Below are 24,027 nucleotides of genomic sequence, written 5' to 3' on the forward strand. Positions count from 1 at the left end.
TCTTCCAAAAAACTCAAAATCTCAACCCAAGCGTTAATTCCCAAAAAACGTTATTACGCTGCAGACTACACAATTTCTGAAAAAATTTTCCAACACAATAAACATTGCAACGTTTTTAGCCAAACTATACTTCAAACAATCGCTAAAAAAATACTTAAACCGTATAATCACACTGCAACATATTCCAATAGAAATTTTCCATCTTCCATACAACTTGTAGTGTAATTTAACGACTAAACAAAACACCTTTCTATTAAATACTCATCTTGAAGAGAATCATGTTTATTTAATATCCCTCAATTAATTAATCTTTACTGATATAATCAAATTTTAAAAATTTTATTCAATTATTATCATAAGAAAATAAATTCTACTTACCTTTTCTCTTGTAAGACGATTTGATGTAGACTTAGTCTCTCAAGAATTCTTCAAACTTTGATCTTTGCTTTCTGATCTTTTTTCTCTTTCTGAGTTAATGAAAAAATCTCCAATTACTTTTGCCTTTCTGTATTTTCTTTACGCTTAAATGAAGAAAACACTATCATTATCCCCCCTATTACGCAGAACGTGAATTAATTCCCTCTAATAATTATCTAATCTCTTTTTTTCTTTTTTTTAAACTATAAAATATATCCACTAATTAATTAAATAAATTTTTGCAATTACCTAAAATGTCCCTCAAGCATACCTGAGGTGTCACAATTAGCATCATGTAAGGCTGGTGTTTTTTAGACAATGCTCATATCTTCCATTTATGCCCTGTCACATGGAGATTATTGTCTAATTTCATGATAACAAACCCCAAAGGTACCGACAGAATGAATCAAGATTATTGACTAGATGCAAGAAGTAGTCGTTGATAACATTTTTATTGTCGACTCCTAATAGCAAGACATACGATAAATACAATACTGCAAATTTCACAGTATCTTCATCATTGTCTTCTCAAACCTAGTCATAAACCACACTCTAGATGTCAATATAATTTAATGATTTGTTAATCCTCGAGAATTATTCCTCTTTCAATCTAGGCTTTTCGAAACAATCCAAATCATGTGACACTTCTGTATCATCCTTGAATATGATACCAATCACAAGAGCAAACTCTACCAAACTGAAACGAACATCCACACCATTTATTCTGATCTATAGTGTTTTCATTAGGGTCCTTACAATTAATTAAACGAAATAGCACCACATGCATAAGAACGACATTAAACCAAATCTTCTCCAATCCCAATAATCACCCAAAACAGATTGTCCAAAACATCTTTTCATATATCATCATCAGTTTCTCATTTATGATGCTCACTACAACTATCTTCATGCAAAGCATCATTTGCACATGAAATCTAAAGGCTTCATGAAACTTGCATGCCTCCTTTTGGTTATTGATTCGATGTTCCTAGAAATGGACAAATGGACAAAAGCATTTGATATGCAAAGTATACAAAATATACTATTTTGTGAACAGTCTTTATAGGTGATATCACCTAGATGTTCTTTCGTTGCTTGTCATTTCAGATGATGGAAACCTAGCAAATCACAACCAAAATCAACTATTTCATTTTTCAATTATAAACCCTTCATTTTCACATAAAAATCCCTAATTTTTAATATATCCAAACCCTATATCTGACTCAAAAATAAGTCATCAATCAACAATCTAATCTAACTCACCCAATGTGCCATTGCTCCAAAATCGATTGGTCTTCCTAGCTTTAGGCGATCACATCAGTGACGGTCGGTGAAGCAACAGATCTTTTTTGACGTTTGATCTTCTCATCAGTGACGGTTTAACTTCTTCTTGTCAGCATTTGTGGATCTCTTTATTGACGGTTACGACATAAAGATCTTTAGGTGTCAACATCGACAGCCTCTCAAATATCTCAAGGTTTGTAATCTCAAAGCTCTTTCAGGTTTTTATCTTGCTTTTGCCTTCTGCAATGGTTTCAGAAAAGTTCACGTCATTAATATTCAAAAAAAATTTTCTTGCTTTTCCCGTGTTTGGTTTCAAATGGGAAGAAATATGTTAGCTCACCTATTTGTTCATTCATGCATAAACAGTTATCAAAGTACGGATTCAAAATTGGCTTAAAACAAAGGTATTTTAGGAAGTGTGTATATTTTATGGTATAATTATTTTGAGCAATACTATGTGTACCCACTTTGAGTACACAAATATATACACACTCATATAGTACATCATATAATTGGTTATTATTTTATTCTTAATTCAAAATCATCCAATCACATGATGACACACATAAATGTGTACATATTTATGTACCTAAAGTGGATACATATAGTTTTATTTAATTGTTTTATGTGTAAAAAGTGTGGTAAATTGTATAGACAAACCCAAAATATGACCTTTTTTTCAAGGCCAAAGGACTAATTCCCACCCAAAGTTTTATGTGTTCCCAAATTCTCACCTTCTAATTAGTAAAAACTTAAAATTCCATCCATAAAAGGTTAAAATTGACAGAATTCATAAGTGAAAAAAATAATTTAGTAATTTGTGTTTGAATCCAAAAACATCTTTAAAGGAATGAAAAATTAATTTATTAAAAGCATTTTGCAACCAATTAATGTGGACTATCTTTAAAGGTATAAAAAATAAATTTATTAAAAGAATTCTACAACTAATTAATGTGGGTGGTAGATTTACAGAGAATGTATTTACGCCATCGTCTCTCTTTGTGATATGTAAAGGAAGTGGTTGACGTCAATCGAGCTTTTGGCGTGTTTTGCAATTTTGATCGGCAATTAATGGAAACAATACTAGCATGGTGCCATGAAAATTTGGCATGTGTGCTGCTAGAAGAAAACGTGCACGTTTTTGAAGAATTCACTGCTGCGAGTTTGAAGCGTCATTAATACGATTAATTTTTGATTGATCGACGACAAAAAAATTTTGGACACAAATCAACGATTCTAGATCCATTTCAAATGCTTTGGCCAATTATATTTCAACACCTAAAGGGTTGTATTGTTAATTTATCAAGCAAGTTGAAAATTTTGAATTTATAATTCTTTTAATCAATTCACTAACAAAATTTGAGAAAATTTGAAAGCAGTCTTTTGAACTTGCATTCTCCTTCAGTTTGCCTTTTGAGAGACTTTTGCTAGAAACTATATTGTAAATTTGTGAAACAATCAACGCCATTGCCGACAATGATGACAATGTTTATAACATCACATCCGACAGTGTATGAAAATTCTCTAGTGTGGTTGTTTTTTGAAAACATTTGCAACAACAAATTTTGAAGTTTCATCCTACAGGGTTTTATCAACAATAACGATGATGACTACATCCACTGCAGGTTACTAGGAAGTCTTTCCACCAATTTAGGTAAGCTCTTTTAATGTACTTCATTGTTTAAAATTCATTTAACATGATGACATTGTGTATTGCGTGTACGTAAACATTATTATGATTTTGTTGATTTTTTATGTTTGGAGTTTTTTTTTTTTTTCTAGAACATTTTATGGCTAATGTTAGGGTTTAGGGTATGTTGTTGTATAATATCTATATGTTATGTTTAGTATTTTTTATGTAAGTGTTTTGTATGAGACTATCTTACTATAAATAAATATTTTCAAGGGTTTCTCTAGTTAGCGTGTGGTTCATCTATTAATATGTAAAAAAATTTGTTGGTGATAGGTAATATATTTTGTGCTTGTTCAGGAATTGTGATGCCTTATAAAAGTTATTTATCTTCTTCTTTGTTGCTAATATTCAAACTAATTGTTAATTTATCCATATTTAATACAATTGTTAGGGGTTTGTGTCATTTCTCTTTAAAACTTAAAATATTTTTGTTTAAGACTAGAGTTCAGTAACAGTGGTTGTTGTTGTTATTAGTGCTATTGTGCCTTTCATAGCTTTTTTTAACTAGCACATAGGCTGGAAACCCAAAAAGTGCAATGTTATTGGTGCAAAGGAATGTTATGTGTGTTCTATAATCTTTATCATTTCACTCATATAACTTTCTGTGAAATGGGATTCTTGTTATATTTTTTGTCTTTGTTTTTTATAGCAGATATGATGATAATGCATATGTAAAAGTGTTCTTGCCTTGCTAAAAATTGTAGAGTCATTTGTTAAATTTTTGAATTTATTCCATCTTTTCAAATTATTACATATGTAAATATATGCAGTAACATACTTTCAAATTATTGTATATAAACATATTTTAAAATATTAGAAATTATGACACAATTAAATTTTTTGATAATATTTTAATTTTTAAAATTTGAATCACAAATAAATTTTTTTTTATATTCTATTATTGTTGTATATTTTATAAAATAATAGTAATATATGTATACAAATTTTCTCAAACATCTACATCTATAAAATAAAAAAAAATCTACATAAATGTCATACAGAATAATGAGATATAATACACATCTAATCAACTATATAATATATATACAGAATAATGAAATTAGTGCATTATTTGTTATATATACAAAACAAAACTACTGCATTATAGTATTTGCCTACTGTTTGTTATATGACTACTATTCGCATAATTTTTTATTACTGTTTGCATAGTATTTATTTATGATTTGTTTTATAGGATGAGTTCTACAATGTTGTTTAATCTTAAATTTGAAGTATGTCAACTTTCATGTGAAATAAACAAGGTTGTGTCAGTTTTTTCTTCATGGCTTAATGGTAACTACTTCATGCTGTTACATCTTCATGGCTTAATGGTAACTGCTTCATGCAGTTACTTCTTTATGGTGTAATGGTTTGTAACTCTCATGCATTATGGTTGGTAACTCCCATGCCATAACTCCACACGTTGCATTGCATTCTTGATGGTAGAATGCTTTTTAAGGCTATAAATAGGGTCCCTGGGTGAGCTTTTTTTACAAATGAAAACATACACCATTTTATGAGAAAAAGAGATCACCTGGAAGACGAAACTTGCAAGCAATTTTCAGAGGATTATACTGCATCAAATTATCAAGCAATGGCTAGAGGTTAGTGTTTAATATTCCGCAATTTAATTTTGGTTTCTATCATGCATACTCAGTATATATATGCTTAGATAGAGACTATATACATGTTCTAACAGGTTGATCTAGAGGAGTATAGTTATATTATGTTCATAAAAGATATGAAACAGTGTATAGCAAATAAAAAGGAAGATGTACAACTTTATGTTGATGAAAATATTAAGGTTGAGGCTAAAATGTCTAATGGAAAGGGTAAATATATCATTAATAGTGATGAAAACATGATGTTTGTATTTAAATAGTACCAAAAGGTAGGGGAACAAAATATTCAGATGTATGTTAAATTTATACTAGTAGACACAAAACTTATACCAGCTCTACCACCCTCAAACACTTAATCTAATGCCTAACAAATAAAACCTACCTCACAACCAACAGAACCTACCTCCTAAACACCAGGCCCAAATGACTTTAGTGGTAGTTTTGATGAGAATGAAACACATACACAACAAAATGAGTGCATCGATGATGACTTACTAGAGTGATGCATCTCAAGACAATGAAATTTTTGTTATCGAGGAAGTTGATATTAGAAATGATACTAAGGCTAATGATGGGGAATCAAAAGATCTATATAATTAATCTAATATGGTGATAAGGAATCTGAGGAGGTAGATGAGGATGGTACAAGTAGATTATCTAGGTGTACAAAGGGAACGTCCTTTACATATGGTGCAAATGATAAGATTTATTTTGAGGTTAACCATATGTTCCAAAGTGTTCAACATTTCAGGAATGTGTTGAACGACTACACTATACAACAAAGTTTTGTAGTGAAAAAGATATACAATGAAAGGCGAAAAATCAAAGTTGTGTGTAGACTAGAGGGTTGTCCATTCCATTTATACTCTGCTATGATGGTTAATGATCAGAGCTATCAAATTCAAATATATGAGCATACCCACACTTGTCTTAGGGTTTAGAATAACCCTGATGCAAGTTTTACATGGATAGCTAAAAAGCTAGGGAGTTTTATAAAGTCACAAAGAGGATCCAACATTAAGCCTTTAGTAGCTCAATTGAAAAGGGAGTATTTCTTGAAGATTAATTAAAAAAAAGTTGTATAAATCTAAAAAAATAGCCACTAGAATGTCAATCAAGGAGCACACAAAGTCTTTTAATTGATTGTATAAATATTATCATACTCTATTGAAAACTAATCCAAGATCTATAGTTGTCCTAAAGGTAATAAGGGAAGAAATTCCTGACACCCCTTGATTCCATCTATTTTTTTCTAAATTTTGCTGCCCAAAAAAAGGGTTTTATAGAGGAATGTCATTTTATAGGGGTTGATGGATGTCATTTCGGTGGAGTTTTACTCTTTACTATAGCGATTGATGCCAACAATGTGATATTCCCTTTAGCAATAATGATACTTAGGGGAATTTCTTTAGGTTGTTGAAGGATTTCATTAATGATGTTTTACCTATCACTTTCATGAGTGATAGGCGAAAGGGAATAATAAATGTTTTACAAATTGTGTGGCCTATAGTGAAGAGTAGTTTTTGTGCAAGACATGTTTATGCTAATTTTAGAAAACATTTTCCAAGGATACACCTAAGGATCTGTTTTGGGCAATCTTTAGAGCAGTAAATAAAGTGGATTTCCAAGATGTCTTAACTAAAGTGAGAATGGTTGATGTAAGGCTCAAAAGTTGATAATTGACAATGAAACATATCAATGGTCTAGGTTTGACTTTGATACTAAAGTCAAATTGGATCATATAACCAATAATATGAATGAGACATTCAACAATTGGCTTGGTGAAGATAGGGAGTTCCTAATTCTTAGTTTGTTAGAGTTTTATCGAAGGAGAATTATGAGGAGATTGCAAAGTAGATTTAAGGTTGGTAGTGAGAGGATAACCCCACTACCACTACTGGTTAATCAAAAACTCAACAAAAGTATCGAGTCAGCTAGATATGTTTCTATTTATATGTTGATATGAAGGAATTTGAAGTTATTGATATGAGTAGTATACCAAGTTGAACTTACACTTTGGATTTGGAGAGAAAAATATGTGATTGTGGCATGTGGCAATTGTTTGGGATTCCTTACCAACATGCAGTTTGTTCAATCTTGTATTTAAATATTTCTAGCTTTGAAGAATTTGTTAATGAGAGGTTGAGAATTTCAACATATATGAAAACATATGTTGAGATGATTCATCTTGTTCCAGAGAAAGAGGAGTTGGCCATAAGACTATCAAGACACGCTAGAGCCACCCTATAGGTATGCCAAACCTAACAGACAAAAAAAAAGCTAAGAGGAGAGACCCTACTAAACAAAGAAAGAGAAAACATGTGTTAACATGGCAATGTAGTTTATGCCATAAACTAGGGCACAACAAAAGGTCCTACCAACGAATCCAAACAATGCAAGCAAGAAAAAAACAAAAGGTAATATTGTTATTTAATTGTTATCCTGTTTGTTCTGTTTTTTATAATTGATTTTTACATGATTATATCTTGGTTATTCAGTTTATATAACTAAAATTTCCCTTTTTAACTATATATATATATATATATATATATATATATATATATATATATATATATATATATATTCCAACCATGACAAGTGATTCTGCCATATCTGAATTTGCTTCAACTATACCATCCAGAAAACATCCAAAGGCACACATAAATGAAATAGGTACATTTTGCCGTTGTTTCAATTCTTAATTTCCTATTTTTAAATCTTTAGTTTCATGGGATGAAATTTTCCTGTCTCCTTGACAGGTGAATGGAATGCGGCCTCAAGTTGAATACTGGATTTGCTGTTCTTTACAGGAGTATAAATGTTTAATAAGAACATTCATATGTTTTTAGGAGCCTCAAATTTAATACAGATTTTTGAATACTGCTAATTACTTTCTATTTTCTGTGTACTGCTAATTCCTTTTTTTACTCAAATGTGATGATTTTTGGAGTAAAAATGAATAAATTGGAGTTGCTCTCTCTCTCTCTCTCTCTCTTTCTCTTTCTATGTGTGTACATATATATATATATATATATATATATATATATATATATATATATATATATATATTTATTTATTTATTTATTTATTTATTTATTTATTTATTTTTGGCGGTGTATTTTCGTAATTCCATACTTGGGTAGTGTATTTTATAGTCATATTATATATCCATAACTATGAAAATGTGAGCATTGGGCAACGTATTTCCATAATTCCGTATTTTTACACTTCCACGTTACTCAATTGTATGTATTCCATATAATTCTAGTTTCTAGTTGCGGTTCAAGAATTTCATATCTTTACATTTCCATGCATTGGTAAAGGATAAAGAGTAAATTGATTTAGTCATTATATGGTAAAGGGTAAAGTGATAATTTATATTGAATTACTTAATTATTATAATAATAATATGGTAATTTAAATTGGAGGGTATTTTGGTTATTTTTTGAAAAGGGTAAAATAGTCTTTTTGAATAGAGGGTATTATGGTTATTTTATTGAATAGAGGGTAAAATAGTAATTTTAACTATAAACTAATAGAAAATGTTTAAGTTAACCCCTTACGGGTGTATCATTAGATTTCTATTTAAATATTATAAACTTAAAAAAGAATTAAATTAAAAAATTAACTAGAAATAATAAAATAATTAAAGAAATATAAAGACACAACTTGTGAAAGCCACCATTACTCCCACTAGCTTTAAAAAACTTATTTTGAAGCCCTCCCTCCTTTTTCATACTTTACCAGCTTTTTTTAAATTAAATTCATGGGCCATATGAGTATTGTTTATCCATAAAATTTGTTAAAAGTCAGTTAAATTTTTTTATAAAATCATTGGAAAGAGAAAAAAGGCTCTAAGCTAAATAACACTTTACCTATACAATTTTATTAAATAATTTTATTTTTAGTTTATATTAATTTTAATTAAAAGTAATAAAAAATATAAATATAAATATATTCGTATGTTTAAAAGTGCATTGTAATTTATGAAAATGATTGAGTGTTAATAAAATTTTTAAAGATTTTTTAAAATCAAAAACTTTAGGGGGTGGCTTTGAAAATTTTAAAATTTAAATATTTATTCAATAATTTTAAAAATTATAGTTATACCTCCAAAAAATTAAAAATAATTTAATAAATTAAGAGTGTAAATATCATATTATAGGCTATTAAGTTAATAAAATATTTTAAAAATATTTGTGAGTGAATATAACAAGGTAGGAAAAAATATACATTTATCCTTAATAAGCTTTATAAATTGACATTTACACCTTCGCGATTAAAACTAACAATTTTCAATATAACATGACAAAAAAAAAAAAAAAAGGTTAATATTAAGTTTTTTTTTACATAATATTTATTTTATGTCAACTTGACATAACTCAAAATTAAATTAGATAGTATTAAAATTCATATTAAAATAATTCAATACGACTCAAATTGATTCAAATATTTTAGAAAAATGTTACTTTAATATAATTTATTAAGGATAAATTATAAAAATATTGAAAGATATTATCAATAATAGTTAAAGTTTTTACAGTTTAATTTGGATGATTTCGAGTTAAAGAATTTGTTAAAATGATTTCGAATCAAATGGTGCATATTCAACCAAACATGCAACAAGAAACCAAAAATCAAAAACTGTTTTTACTGTTTATGTGGTATGAGCAGTTTTTTTGTTCTTGCAGTTTAACCAACCAAATCAACTCCAAATCCAACCGAATTCATTTCATCATAATCACAACACAATGAACTTTTTTTCAAGCTATGGACGTACACAATTGGAGTAGATTAAGGCAATCAAATTACAAGTAGAATGCAGTGGCAGAAATGGTAATTATGTTACAACTCTCTGCCATAATCAAAATTAACACACATACACACTCTAATTTGGATTTCTAAGGAAACATAAAGTGTAACCAAGACATAAAGGAAAGTTCCACCAACCTTGGGGCCTTCCACCACCAATCTTCCACCAAGAATGATTGGATAAAGGAAATAAGAAAGAGAGCCAACAAAGCTCCTTCAAGTTTTCATTCCAAAGTTAAAAAACTGCATTTTACAAAACATAACCACTTTATATAGGAATAAGTGGCGGCAAGATATATGTGTACATAGCCTTTTAATAAATTAGTTCACCCTAGCCCTTAATTCACTCTAAACCACACAAAATAAGTCATGTCATACTTTAAATAAATGCAATAGGACAAAATGTTACTATTATTCCATAAAAAGTGGGCTCTTGTTTTCACCAAAGCTCTCCTTTCATCCAATTTCGTCCAACTCTCCCAATTGGGTTTTGAACACCTTTTTGGGCTTCAAAATACAGTGATGGATGGTTGTAACTTCACTTGGGCTTCTCAAAATGATGCTTGGACGTTTGGACCATTGATGGACTTCAAAAGTTGCACTTTTGGATCAATTGGAGCAAGCTATTCATTTGGACCTTGGGTGGATGTAATAAGACTATATCCAAAAGTGGTTTTGGGCCAAAATTGAAGGTGCAATGCTTTCTTTGGCTTGGAATTTGCTGGAACTTCATTCTTCTTGGCTTCAAAGGTTGCATGGAGACTTAAGGATTTGGAACCCAAAAATAACAATGGAGCTGCATATACATCATCCTCCCGGGTTAAGAAGGATTTGCCCTCAAATCTTTAAGATGGCTACCCTCCATTTGCTGACCATTCATAAACAAGCTCTCTTTCTTGACTTCTTTTCCCTTAGTAGCTCTATGAACTTGTTGTGGACTAAGAGGAGTTAAAGTGATAGTCTTGCCATTGAATTTAAAGGAGTAAGTGTTCTTCTTGCCATCATGCTTCACTTCCCTATCAAATTGTCATGGTCTTCCTAACAACAAGTGACAAGCATCCATAGGAATCACATCACACAAAATCTCATCACTATAATGCTTACCAATGGAGAAGGAAACAAACACTTGTTTGGCTACTTGGAGGCTGGTCCCATTGCTCAACCATTGGAGCTTGTATGATTGAGGATGAGGTATGGTAAGTAATCCAAGTTTTTCCACTAAGGTAGATGAAGCTACATTGACACAACTTCCACTATCTACAATTAAAAAACACACTTTATCTTCAATGGTGCACCTTGATTGGAAAATGTGGAGTCTTTGCTCTTCATGAGGAAGAGGCTTGGCATGCAATGCTCTTCTAATCACTAACATCTCTCCTTCATCAGCTCCTTGTAGAATTTCTTCTTCTTCCTTGTTGGCTTCATCACTTTCATGGCTGGAAACTTCATTTTCTTCTTCTTCTTGAAGAGACTCCTCAATTGCTTGTATCTCCATCAAGGATAAAACTCTCCTATTAGGGCATTCAGCTTGGAAGTGTCCATAACCTTGACATTTAAAACACTTTTTGTTGGAGAGGTTGGTCTTCACCATATTAGGTTTGTCCTTAGTTGGTTCCACCATTTGTTCCTTGCCTTTCTCCTTGGAAGAAGAATCAACAACATTTGTGTAGGATGGGGAACCTTTATGGAAGGTAGTTTCCTTGGTAAAAGATATGTTTTTGTTAGATAATGTCCCTTTGGAGAATGACTTGGAAACCATGGGCTTCATGGCCTTCTTTTGCTTCTCCACTTTAATAGCCAACTTACACACATCTTCAAAAGTGCAATATGGTTGCAATTCTACCATATGAGCAATGTCTTGGTTTAAGCCACCAATGAATCTTGCAATGGTTTACTCTTTCACTTCCGGCAGCTCACTCCTCATTAATAGCTTCTCAAACCCCCTTATGTAATGCTCTACTCCATCACTTCCTTGTTTAAGGGTGTGTAGCTTGAGGTAAAGATCTTGTTTATGGTTGTCCGAAAGGAATCTTCTCTTCATAAGCTTCTTTAGTTTCTCCCAAGATCTCACTCTCTCTTTACCATCCCTTTCCCTTTGCTTCTTAAGATTTTCCCACCACAAGGATGCATAATCCTTGAATTTCAAGATGGCAAGTTTACATTTCTTCTCATCCGAATAGCCCTTATATTCAAAAACTCTCTCTATAGCATGTAACCAATCAACAAAATCATCCGGACTCATACTCCCTTCGAATTCTAGAATTTCAATCCTTAAACCCCTATCATCATCCTTTTCTCTCCTAGGTGGCCTCTCTTGTTCTTCCTCACTTGAATAATCATGAAGCATCAATTCCTCCCTATGATGTCTAGGAGGAGGAGGGGAAGGTCTAATATGTCTTCTTGGTTGATGTAGTTGGGTTGGGTGAGGTAGAGGAAGGGGTATTTGGCTTTGTGTTGAAGTTTGGGGCTGTGATAAAGGTGCCCGACTTTGAGTGAGGGTCAAGTCTCTCATCATTTGCATCATTTGATTCATTTGGTCCTTAATGGCCTTAAGTTCTCCTTTGACCTCTTCTTCTAATGCCATGCGGGAAAATTCCCAAGGATGAGGAAGTGAGAAGGATGAGGATGAAGTTCTCTTATGGGACATTTTTGGTAATGGCTAATAGGTAAAGGTTAATGATTATAAGTGTTTAAGGGTTGGGGGTGAGTATTGGTAAGTGTTTAGGTTAAGGAAGGTTTGCGTTTAAGGTAAATTAAGGTTCTGTGAACAGTAATTTTGGAGTGAACAGTAAATTTCGAGAGGTGAACAGTAGCTTCGAGAGGTAGAAATCAATCAACAAATCACACAAACAACCTAGGCTCTGATACCAAATGGTGCATATTCAACCAAACATGCAACAAGAAACCAAAAATCAAAAACTGTTTTCATTGTTCATGTGGTATGAGCAGTTTTTTTGTTTTTGCAGTTTAACCAACCAAATCAACTCCAAATCTAATCGAATTCATTTCATCATAATCACAACACAATGAACTTTCTTTCAAGCTATGGACGTACACAATTGGAGTAGATTAAGGCAATCAAATTACAAGTAGAATGCAGTGGCAGAAATGGTAATTATGTTACAACTCTCTGCCATAATCAAAATTAACACACATACACACTCTAATTTGGATTTCTAAGGAAACATAAAGTGTAACCAAGACATAAAGGAAAGTTCCACCAACCTTGGGGCCTTCCACCACCAATCTTCCACCAAGAATGATTGGATAAAGGAAATAAGAAAGAAAGCCAACAAAACTCCTTCAAGTTTTCATTCCAAAGTTAAAAAACTGCATTTTACAAAGCATAACCACTTTATATAGGAATAAGTGGCGGCAAGATATATGTGTACATAGCCTTTTAATAAATTAGTTCACCTTAGCCCTTAATTCACTCTAAACCACACAAAATAAGTCATGCCATACTTTAAATAAATGCAATAGGACAAAATGTTACTATTATTCCATAAAAAGTGGGCTCTTATCTTCACCAAAGCTCTCCTTTCATCCAATTTCGTCCAACTCTCCCAATTGGGTTTTGAACACCTTTTTGGGCTTCAAAATGCAGTGATGGATGGTTGTAACTTCACTTGGGCTTCTCAAAATGATGCTTGGACGTTTGGACCATTGATGGACTTCAAAAGTTGCACTTTTGGATCAATTGGAGCAAGCTATTCATTTGGACCTTGGGTGAATGTAATAAGACTATATCCAAAAGTGGTTTTGGGCCAAAATTAAAGGTGCAATGCTTTCTTTGGCTTGGGATTTGCTGGAACTTTATTCTTCTTGGCTTCAAAGGTTGCATGAAGATTTAAGGATGACTTGGAACCCAAAAATGACAATGGAGCCGCATATACATCATCTGAATTAATACGACATGAATACAATTCGATAATAAAAACTATTAGATTTATTCACAATCATGTTCCTATCATAGTTTAGTTTAGAAAGAGTATTATTTTATTATTTTAAACTTTACGCACAAAATGATAATTAATTACATCCTTTTATAATATTTAGATGAGATTAAAAAATCATATAATAATAAAACTATATACATAATTTTATACTTAAAACAACGATATATTACTATATGATTAAATGTTTTTTTATTTTTGATTTAAAATAATATATTTATATGATAATATATAATTATTTATACATATAATACTACATATGATATAAATACTATTTCACTATTAAAACAGTGATTGACTTTGACAGATGGGTGAAAATGGCTTTTCCAAACTTAGGTGGCGTCAATGTATTTTATCAAATCTTGGGTGGAAAAAAATTTGGTGAAAATGGAATGACTTCCGTCTCCGCTTGAAATACGAAACAAATTGGTCCTTGTTCATTTTCTCCCTTGGTGCTCTGTAGTCTGACTACTATTTGACTATTCCAAAGCTTCTCTTTTCCGATGAATTCGCCATCGTCCGCGACGCGTGTGGCGGCGAGATCGTCGATTATCAACTCTTTCGGGGGCTGCGGGTTGTCGGGGATGCGAATAGACAAGGAAGAGCTCAAGCGGCGCCTCTCTATACCGGAGTACCTCCGACACGCCATGCGTGATGCCATTAAACGGAAGAGCGTAGAAGACGCCGATACGGAGAGTCAATTATTCGTCGGCGGGAAAGACGTCGTCGAGGCCGAGCGGCCGGAGGATCCGGTTGTTGTGTTTATTAATTCGAAGAGCGGTGGTCGGCACGGGCCGGAGTTGAAGGAAAGGTTACAACAGTTGATGGGCGAAGAACAGGTAAGCTTAACGTTGTTGTTGTTATAGGAAATGCTGTCTTGTTTTTGTTTGTTGTGCTTTCTGGGGAAGGGACTGCCAGGTAACTGAATTTGAATTTCCGGTACTGTTACTTGGATGGTTTGAAGTTGCCGTGCCGTTACTGGGATTAACTGTTTCTATTGAGTCACTATGTTATTATTGGTAACAAAGTTGGCACGGTAAAGATAATTAACGGGCCAGTAGCGTCCGATTGTCGGGATATAAGGCGAAGGTTTTAATTTTTATCTTATTTTAATTTTAAAATTTTATCACAGTGAATGATTGATAGAGTGTGTAAATTTTTTTTCTTGGTTATCTTAATCTGATATTCTGGTGTGATCATGTATTAAATCGGAGTATTTGATTTTGAATTTTGACGATCTGACCTCTGAGGGTGTTCGTCTTCTTTTTATTTTAAAATATTTTTATTCGGTGTTTGTGGGCATTTTGAAGCGGAGGATGGAAGTAGCAAATAAGTAAAGTTTTTTATATTATACTCGGCTGGCAGCCGGCTGCTTTGTTAATTAGTAAATTTTGAGAGTGTGAGATGTTACACTAAGGAACTCGTCAAGGTGTTATTTATTTATTGTTAAGTAATGAGTATACTGAAAGTCATACATATGTTATGGAGTTTGCTCTTTGCTATTTCTTGCTCAAATTTTCTGAAATTTCTAAGGGGATTTATGGGTTTTCAAAAAGAAAATAAAAAAGAACGAATACTTTTGCCATTTACGTGCCATAGAAAGGTTCGCTGTCTCCACGTTAGTGGCAAATGGCATTCTTAAGAATTTTGGGATGCTATTGTTGGTGTTATTTGTTGAACTACAAATGGATCTTCTATAAAATTGGTTTTTTTCCTAGCTTTGGTGAAACAAAAGTTGGAAAAACTCAAATACCTAAAAGATATCTGTTAGGAATGTGATTGAGGAATAAAATATAATTAATTTGTGCATTTTAATTTCTTTGCTTATAATGACACCTTTGTCTGTAAAGAAGACTAAAATCTTTATTATGCAGGTGGGTTTAGCTTGAGATTGTGTAAATCGAGTGTTTGCTGCTTAGAATTACTCGTCTGGATTTTTTCTGGTTAAACTTCTTCTATGTTTTCTTTATTGAGTTTCTTTCTGTTTTGTATTTAAGAACGTTGGTCAATTGAGTTGAAAATAATCTGTAATGCAGGTTTTTGACCTCTCAGAAGTGAAGCCTCATGAATTTGTACAGTATGGATTGGGTTGCTTAGAGAAGCTAGCTGATCTTGGGGATTCATGTGCCAAAGAGACTCGTCAAAAGATAAGAGTTGTGGTATGTAAATTCTGCTATTCCTCAGAAAGCTTACATTTACATTTTATGCAAGGTTAACTTTATTTCATTTCTTCTACATACATAGTGGGAATTTCATGCGTCATATTTGGATCTTTTGGTGTTTTTTATTGCTCTGAAGGATTAAAGCATGGAATTCATGACTCAGTGATAATTCTGCAGGTTGCAGGAGGTGATGGTACAGTTGGATGGATCCTAGGGAATCTTGGAGAACTTAACAAACAAGGTCGGGAGCCTGTTCCTCCTGTAGCAATCATTCCACTTGGCACAGGCAATGACCTGGCTAGGAGTTTTGGTTGGGTAAGCATTTTCCTATTGTATTGATTTTGATCTGTAGACCATATTTTTGTATTGCTTTCTTTATTTGTAGTTCTGAATAATTTTTACAGGGTGGTTCATTTCCTTTTGCCTGGAAATCGGCTGTCAAAAGAACTCTCCAGAGAGCCACTTCTGGTCCGATTTGCCGTCTAGATAGGTAAGTGCTCTCTTGTTATCTTTCAATTTACCATCTAGGTAGGTAGGTGGTCCCTTATTCTAAAATCTAAAAGTTTGTTTTTAATTCCTGAACTGCAAGGACATTTTTTGGTTATGTTAGTGGTTGTTGTACTATGCCTTTTCAGTTTATTGGCTATATCCTGAATATTTTTATATATAAGTGATGCCCTCGGTATGTTCTATGTCACTATTAAATTTGTAATATATGTATCTCTTTAGGTATCATAGAATTGCATATATCCTGTATATGTTTATATATAACTGATGCTCTTTATATGTTCTAATGTCACTATTAAATTTGTAATATATATATCTACTTTAGGTATATTAGAATTGTATGGTTTGCTTAGTTCTGTTTGTTATAGAATATGTTATTGGTTACTTGGTTGAGGCTCTTCTATGTAAGTTGGTACATATTTCAATAGTTATTGTTTTTGATGATGCAGTTGGCATATTATAGTACAAATGCCATCAAGAGCAGTAGTGGATCCACCACATTCTCTGGAACTTACAGAAGAGTGTGCTCTTGATGAGGTAGATGATCTTGCTAGCCTAAATTTTAGTGTTTTTATCAGCCACCTTTGGATCACTGTTTTTTGATGATTAAGGGTTGCTTTAGTTGACCCAAAAATAATAATAATAATAATAACAACTTGCAAAGTTCTCATTCATTCAAAGTTTTGGCTGTTCGTGTAGGTTATTTGCTACTTCTGTTGGCACTTTATGTATTTGTTCATCTGCTCTAAGTAAATTCTTCCTCATATAAATTAATCTTTTTAATTCTCTTATGATATCCAATGAATTTTATGACACTGATAGGTAATGCACCATGATTTCTCTTTGACGAGAATTAATGTCTCTTATATGTATAACCTTAAGGTCTTTCATTGCCTGTCTGAATCGTGATTATACACAAATGAGTTTTTTTGAAAGTAAATTTTACAATTTCCTTTTCTTGGCTTTATAAAATATGTAGACTGGGAGGCTACTTGATGTGAGATTATTGAAACACAGAAAAGCATTTGTGTTATTATGTCACATCATGGGATAACATATTGTTTTATTGTTACCTCTTGTATAGCATTGATGATATGATCATGACTCTTGTATAGTTTATTGAAAGATGGAGAACTCTTCTTAATAGAGATAGGAAGTTTCAATATGAATCAACTTGAAACTCTTGCTTTGGTAGTATCTTCAATTGACCCTGGCATTTGATATTTGTTTACTGAGGTGCCATTCTGTTTCCATGGTGAAATCAATAACATTTTATCATGTTGCTGTGCCTACAACAATTATTTTGCATTAATTTTGGGTAAATGTTTTTTCTATGATATATCATATCCTACTTTCAAAAAGAATGGGGCTATCTGTCTCTTGCTTTTGGGAAAAACTAGTGGGTTCTTGAAGAGAAGGAGGCGGGGGAAGTGGTTGCAAGATCTGCATGCACAGAGTGTAAGAAGATTTGTGGAAAATAGTTTTGGGAAGTGAGATAAATTGGTGGTATTCATGCTTTCCATTCTATTGTTGATTGCAAGTCTGTTTTTGAGTGTATTTATCTTAGAGCTCTGATGCAGTGAACCTATGATACAGAATTTCTTGGTTCTTGATCATATAACTTTCTGTTGTGTGCAGGGTTTACAGGTTGAGGGCGATTTGCCTGAGAAAGTTGTTAGCTACAAAGGGGTGTTTTATAATTATTTTAGTTTAGGTATGCAACATTTATTTAAAATATTGGGTTTTTGAATTTTTTGTTGATAAATATAGCTAATAGTCTTAGATTGCAAAGCTTCTTAAGAGGGTTTGCTAAAATAGGATACTGTGCACCAAACCAATCTCTTACTGTAGTCTGTTTGGTGCTAATTTTAACATCTGAAGTTCATGTTCTTTCAATCAAAGATATTGAAGTAGGAGCAAGTTACTCCAGTCGGTTGACATATACTCAAGTGTTGAATTTCCCTTTAGAATTGCTCTTCTTTTGTTAAATTGATTTGCGCCCATAAAGCTTAAAATAACCTGTTGAAGCTCAGCCCAATTTTCTAGTGTTGGCTATTGCAGCTTTTGCTTAGCTCGAATAAGATCAATCTTATGTCGAGGCCTACAAGCCAAGGAACTGTCACAGGTTGACAGTTTATATGAAATGTAGGTCTCCCCCGTCATATGCTTGAAACTTTTGGAAAGGAAGGATGTTAGTTTAGGTTCAAATGTTTTGAATGACTAACCTTTGCTTGTTTCTGCTAATGGATATTTGGTTCATTTTAATAAGTTCTTTCATTTATTGCTTGTTTACTCAGGAATGGATGCTCAAATTGCTTATGACTTCCACCATTTACGTAATGAAAAGCCTTACCTTGCACAAGGCCCAATTACAAACAAGGTCTGATTGAACATTCAATTATGGTTTATAAATTCTTAAATTATCTTGGAAGTGCATTACCAATGTTAATTTTGAGTCTTGAAATTCCTTAACCAACTATTTATTTCTGCTTCCTGGCATTTTGTAATTATTTGTCAGTGTAGTCTGGCTAGAACCCTTGAAAGATATTGTGATGGAATGGGGGTGGGAACTGATTTATAATTTACATAACTGAAAATTTAATATTCCTAGATCATGCTCTTAATTTTCTAATACATTTGAATATTTTGGTGTGAAGCTCAGTCAAGTTTTTAATAGTTTAAAAAAAGTAATATTACATAAGATATAACTTGTAGACAGCCTAACTCTTTGGGTAATTGTTCTCTAGTGAATTTGTTTTACTTAAAATCAGGTGTAAAAGCCAGAAACAAACGAATAGTCATAAAGGCAGAAGAATCATTGTATTACTTATTAAATTGCTTGATGCTCTCCTTCATGTTCAAGAAATCAGTGGGCTCAGACCATACAGAAACTTACGAATTTTTTTTTCTTTGCATGCAAACTTGCTATTCTGTCGATGGTTACTGAAGAATGATTGGATTTTGCTATTGTAGATATCAATGCATGTGCTTGGATGTTGAGATTTGTTTCCTTTTGTCTGGTTTAAATTGCTATATACAAAATATGAAAATTTAATTACTCTGCACTTTTACTGTAGCTCTTCCTTTCAATACTTATCCCTACAGCTGAAGCATTGCTGACTCTTGATGGTTCTGAGTGTTACTTAAAACAGTTTTTGGTCCTTTTATGCAGCTCATCTACTCTGGCTATGCTTGCACTCAGGGTTGGTTTGTCACACCCTGCATAAGTGATCCAAGTTTAAGGTCAGATATCCTTGAGTGGTTGTCTTTATGATAGCTTTTAGCTTGTTGGTGTCTACTTTGCAATGAACTGTCATATTTTTATCAGAATGCTTAAGTTTATATTCCTTCTCTTGTTGTTAATGATTTGTTCATCAGTAGAGGCACAGTAGCCTCACTGGTTTTGCTGTACCTAATATGCTGAAGCTTTTTTTTATGAGTTCTGAGTTGCATGTTGGCTAATATGTGCAGAATCGGCTGTCTATACCAATTAATTTTCAGCCAGTGCATTCTTAATGAGATTTAATTTTCCAAAAATGTCAACAATAATTTCTTTTAAATTATGGAGGAATAGTAATTCTGTTGAGCGATATTTATCTGCTGAATCAGCTACTATTAAATTTGATGCAAATTCTTTTGTGATACAATAGTCTTCTGGATTCTAATATTTATTAATTCTGCAGAGGACTGAAAAACATCCTAAGATTACATGTTAAGAAGGTCAATTGCTCAGAATGGGAGCAGATTCAAGTTCCTAACAGGTAGAGTTTAAATATCTGAGTGATTTTGCTTTTTGATTGCAGTCACTAAAAATGAATGCTTATTCGCAATCATCTTTGGAATTGCATCTTGGTATTTTCATTCTTTAATTTAATAGATATATTGCTGAATTTAGTGTGATATCAGACATGTAGCAGTACGGAAACACATGTTCTGTGCTTTTAATTTTAGTTTGTTAATGCTATATTTGTTTCTTGTAGTGTCAGGGCAATAGTTGCTTTAAATCTTCACAACTACGCAAGTGGAAGGAACCCATGGGGTAATTTGAGACCGGAGTATTTGGAGAAGGTGAAAATTGTTTGACTTCAACTAACTCCCTGTTAAAACCTTCACCATGCTCGAGACTTCTTTTTTTTGGTTTGAGAAACTGATAGATAATAATAATTATAATATTAATATTAATTAATTTTTTAAGATAATATATTTGATTAGGAAAATATTTGAATTTGAAAGTTAAGATATTGATAGAATAAATAGAGGTGATTAGAGGAAAGGGAGGAGAAGAATATTGTTATTTGGTATTTTGGGCAACCTTTGGCTAATGGGGAGGCTATTGCCTTTGGGAGAAACTGTGTTAACTCATAACCTCAGTAATTTTATTTAATTTCAGAAAGGATTTGTTGAGGCCCATGCTGATGATGGTCTTCTAGAAATTTTTGGCTTGAAGCAAGGATGGCATGCATCATTTGTTATGGTTGAACTCATCTCTGCTAAACACATTGCCCAGGTACTCTAGTTCCAATGCAATTATTTTGTTTGTGCTATTGGTCTGCATGAGCATTATTGGACATAGTTGGATTATACCCTCAGATGACATTCATTACTTTTTATGGCTGAACTCACCTGTCGTGCGACCATAAGTTTTACCTTTGTATTTGTCTAAATCATAAATACTTGTCAATTTAACTATGGCATAAGAAAGCCAGAAGAGGTAAAAGCTCAGTTACAGGAAATGTATACAAATAGCTGCTCTGATGGCATATTAATTGGTAGATAGAATGCATTGGCAGAAAAAGCAAAACAGTTTGTGCAGATTTGTTTCTTCTTTTAGAACAAGAGTGATCAAAGCTGTCTTTTTCAAAATTTAGTCAATTGCAAACAAGAAGTGGCTATGAGTGGATGTATAGAGCTCTAGAATCCGTTTGATATTTGAAATGAGCAAAAGTTCAATCCTGTAATATTTTAGTCTGAAGAATTTGTTTCAGTTCAAACTTTTAGCCTTATTCTTATCTGAGAAACCAGTTGACTGTTTTTTTTTGTTTTGTCATACATTATTGCATAGATGTTGATGCTTACATGCTGTTAAATTTATGGGGTGTCTTTCAGGCCGCAGCCATTAGATTAGAAATTAGGGGTGGGGAGTGGAAACATGCATATATGCAAATGGATGGAGAACCGTGGAAACAGCCGATAAACAGAGAGCACTCAACATTTGTGGAAATCAGGAGAGTGCCATTTCAATCTCCAGTGATCAGTGGAAAGTAATTATCCAGCATTTAGTTGATCAGGTTTGGATCCCTATCCCTAGCTTGCCTGAGTTTTGGTACGTTAAGGATGTATGTAAAAAGCCTGATTGTCAACCAGTGAACGTATAATAAAGTAATATTGTTTGTACAAACATTTTTTATTAATTTATTTATACAAACTGATATGACAATATGCGATCTGGTGATTTTGATGTGAGAAAAAGAATAAACAATCACATCTAGTAGCATGTTGTCATATCAGTTTGTATAAATAAGTTGTAAGAATTATATGTATATGTAGTTTTATTTTGTAGAATATGTTGAAACAGTTGGAGTGTGATCATATTTTAACTGAATTATTAACCAATAAGGTTCATAATTCTTTTAGATTGTGAATATTTGATTCAGAATGGAATCATTTTTGTAGATGAATGAATCAATGAGTGTTAATTTATATATTAACAATGATGTATTACTATATAGTTGATTTATTTTGACTTAAAGATAAAGTAATATTCAATTATATGTGACAGTCTAGATAGTATGTATAAGTTTTATTTCTTAAAAAACATTCACAATATTTATTCTTATTTTTTAAAATATATTTATTTATTTATTTTAATCTAATGTTAATAAAAAATGAAAATTGTTATTTGGCCAAAGCTTAAAAACTTGTTTTACATGAATAATATCATTATACTTGGCTGCTTTCTTCATTGATTTTGTCTGGAAAAATTGGCAATTATTAATAACATGAGTTACACATTAATAACAATATAAATTTATATTGATTGGCAGCTTTTATTAAAATTTAATTATGTTATTATATTATTCAAATATTATCTTTTTATAATTTGTATTACTTATTGTTTTTTACTTCGCCATAATAAACTAATAATTTTTAGTCCTTTGACCGATGGCTTGATTGTTTTATCATTTATGAGACCGAGTAGAATTGTTCTGAGTTTTTCTTTTGATCAAATTTCTAAAATTATGTAATTGAAATCCAAATATTTCATTATTTATTTTATTTTATGTTAGTATTATAGCTTATTTACAGGGAGATTATTATTATTATTTTATAATTTATAATCCTTACAATCTAATTAATGTGATTCACATAATAACAAAATAAATTAAATATTATTTTAGTATTCTTGGGGGAAATAAATCAGACACTTTCTTTAAATAAATAAATATTATATATAAATAATATAAACAGGTTTAAAGGAATAAAGATAAAATAAATAAATTGAATTTTGTTTTGGTAAATCTCGATAAAATGACAACCAAAACTTGAGCATTTAAGTTATTGCTTAAATACTTGATATTTAAACATTGAATTGAAGTTAAATAATTAACCTTCTATTGTCTATTAATTGAAACAAACAACGGGTCTTTGATATATAAAAAGGATAGAGATAGCGCACTCAAAACTTATTTAAAAACGCTATATTTAAGAAGCATTTGAAAATTTTATTTTTTTAAATATAATTATTTATTTATTTTAAATACAAATTAATAATTAATAATTTTACATGGATTTAACAAGTATAAACTAGGGATGACAATTTAGGTCCGATTTTAGGGGCTCTAACCCTCTTTGACCCTAACGGGGAGAGGATTCTCCGATAGCAACGGAGAAGAGGACAGGGATGGGGATGAAAAAAATCCTCGCAATCGGGGATGGGCTGGGGATGGGGATACATGTGTCCACGCCCCCATTCTCATCCCCATCCTCATCCCTTTATATTAATATATTTATTTAAAATACTAATATATTTTTTATAGTTTTAAATTATTTATGTTTTTCAAATTTATTTAGGTTTTTGTTGTATATATTAAAGTAACTAATATATTATATTTATGATATTTGAAATAGTGAGTTAATTTTAATTTTATTTAATTATATTATTTAATATATTTATATTGTGTTTAGAATGGGGAAAAGATTTTTTCTCGTGGGGATGGAGAGGGAATGGGAAATCATTTTTATCCCTATAGTAGGGACGGGGATTGAGATCTCCTCCCCGCCCCTCCCCGTTGCCATCCCTAGAATAAACAAATTAACATATTAAATGATCTAATTATTTAATATGTTAATTTATTTATATTTATAAACGAAGGATTATTATTATAATAAATTAAAGTTAAATAATTATACTTATATGACCTATTAATTGAAAAATCGGTCCTGAATATATGGTGAAGATAAAGATAAAGATTGTGCATTCAAAACTTATTTAAAAAATAAAAGAATTATATTTAAATCTTTAAAGTGTGTTTCTAAGGAGAAATTAATTAAAATAGACAAACGAGTTGTCGTGC

At 31.8% G+C, this 24,027-nt stretch overlaps 1 protein-coding gene across 2 annotated transcripts; it reads left to right on the forward strand.

Moving 5' to 3' along the window:
* Positions 1-14,166: 14,166 nt before the first annotated feature.
* Positions 14,167-22,153, forward strand: LOC123200971 (diacylglycerol kinase 7-like). 2 transcript variants are annotated; one of them, XM_044616400.1, is made up of 12 exons: positions 14,167-14,623; positions 15,821-15,943; positions 16,124-16,261; positions 16,351-16,436; positions 16,903-16,990; positions 18,092-18,167; positions 18,751-18,833; positions 19,626-19,696; positions 20,137-20,214; positions 20,434-20,521; positions 20,844-20,960; positions 21,560-22,153. In XM_044616400.1, exons 1-12 carry the CDS (start codon positions 14,288-14,290, stop codon positions 21,716-21,718), a joined length of 1,443 nt encoding a protein of 480 aa, XP_044472335.1. In that variant the 5' UTR covers positions 14,167-14,287; the 3' UTR covers positions 21,719-22,153. The 2 variants fall into 2 exon arrangements, with proteins under 2 accessions (XP_044472335.1, XP_044472336.1); XM_044616401.1 differs by lacking the exon at positions 14,167-14,623 and adding an exon at positions 15,710-15,727.
* The last annotated feature ends 1,874 nt before the right edge of the window (positions 22,154-24,027 follow it).

Source organism: Mangifera indica, chromosome 17 (assembly GCF_011075055.1).
Source record: "Mangifera indica cultivar Alphonso chromosome 17, CATAS_Mindica_2.1, whole genome shotgun sequence".
Taxonomy (NCBI): domain Eukaryota; kingdom Viridiplantae; phylum Streptophyta; class Magnoliopsida; order Sapindales; family Anacardiaceae; genus Mangifera; species Mangifera indica.

What these genes read in the sequence shown, in the direction of transcription:
- LOC123200971 (XM_044616400.1), top strand. Translation starts at nt 14,288, where the DNA reads ATGAATTCGCCATCGTCCGCGACGCGTGTGGCGGCGAGATCGTCGATT. An exon ending in TGGCTAGGAGTTTTGGTTGG is followed by an intron (nt 16,262 to 16,350) that starts GTAAGCATTTTC and finishes TAATTTTTACAG; the next exon opens with GGTGGTTCATTTCCTTTTGC. An exon ending in AAGGCCCAATTACAAACAAG is followed by an intron (nt 18,834 to 19,625) that starts GTCTGATTGAAC and finishes CCTTTTATGCAG; the next exon opens with CTCATCTACTCTGGCTATGC.